This window comes from Phascolarctos cinereus, unplaced genomic scaffold (assembly GCF_003287225.1).
Source record: "Phascolarctos cinereus isolate Bilbo 61053 unplaced genomic scaffold, phaCin_HiC Scaffold_9;HRSCAF=440, whole genome shotgun sequence".
Classification (NCBI taxonomy): domain Eukaryota; kingdom Metazoa; phylum Chordata; class Mammalia; order Diprotodontia; family Phascolarctidae; genus Phascolarctos; species Phascolarctos cinereus.
The window spans coordinates 247,209,337-247,210,389 of record NW_027556402.1 but is presented as its reverse complement, the minus strand read 5'-3'; the positions used below and the strand labels follow the sequence as shown (position 1 = coordinate 247,210,389).

Sequence of the window (1,053 nt, the reverse complement as noted above, 5' to 3'; positions counted from 1 at the left end):
AGTTAAGTCAGCCCTCCTCTCATTGTATTTTTTTTGTTGTTGTTTTTCTAGGATTTTACAGTATGGGACTGTACTGATTTTTTGGAATAAATGTCCGGGAAAAACCGTACTGCAGTGACTGAATTCATCTTGCTAGGGTTAACAGACTCACCTGAACTTCAAGTTATACTTTTTGTATTATTTTTGTTGCTCTACACTCTCACAATGATGGGAAATGCAGGGATGATTACATTAATCAAAACAGATTCTCAACTCCACACACCTATGTATTTTTTTCTAACCAGCTTGTCCTTGGCTGATATTTTTTATTCTTCAACTATTGCTCCCAAGATGTTAGCTGACTTACTGTCTAAAAGAAAAGTCATCTCCTTTACTGGCTGCTTTCTGCAGATGTATGTTTTTATTGCTTTAGCAACCACTGAGTATATTCTCTTTGGATTGATGGCATATGACCGCTATGTGGCCATCTGTAATCCTCTCCTTTATCCAGTTATCATGTCAAGGACAATGTGCCTGAAGATGGCAGGGGGGACCTTCACAGCAGGATTCCTGAACTCAATTATTCATACCAGTTACATAAGTAGCTCATCCTTCTGTGACTCCAATGTCATCCATCACTTTTTCTGTGACAGTCCCCCAATCCTTAAACTCTCCTGCTCTGATATTCAAATGAATGAAACTATCATTTTCATTTTTGCTGGGATGACCATGTTAGGAACATTTCTGATCATCCTTACCTCTTATATCTATATCCTCTTCTCCATTCTACGCTTGAATTCAGTCGAAGGAAGGCGCAAAGCATTCTCAACCTGTGCTTCTCATATTACAGCCATTGTTATATTTTATGGAACTTCAGTTGTTACTTACTTGTGTCCAAATTCAAACTACTCCCCAACTCAAGGCAAAGTGATATCTGTATTCTACACAGTGGTTATCCCAATGTTGAACCCTTTAATCTACAGCCTGAGAAATGAAGAAGTGAAGAGGGCCTTAAAGAAAGCTATCACTAGAAAAAAGGATCTTGACATTTATATTAGTGTCTTCTTAGGATAA

The 1,053-nt window shown here is 37.9% G+C and overlaps 1 protein-coding gene across 1 annotated transcript; it reads left to right on the top strand.

Annotated features, from left to right (window-relative positions):
* Positions 1–90: 90 nt before the first annotated feature.
* On the top strand, positions 91–1,053 carry LOC110199556 (olfactory receptor 5F1-like). Its single transcript, XM_020974429.1, has one exon. The coding sequence runs from the start codon at positions 91–93 to the stop codon at positions 1,051–1,053; it is 963 nt and encodes a 320-aa protein (XP_020830088.1).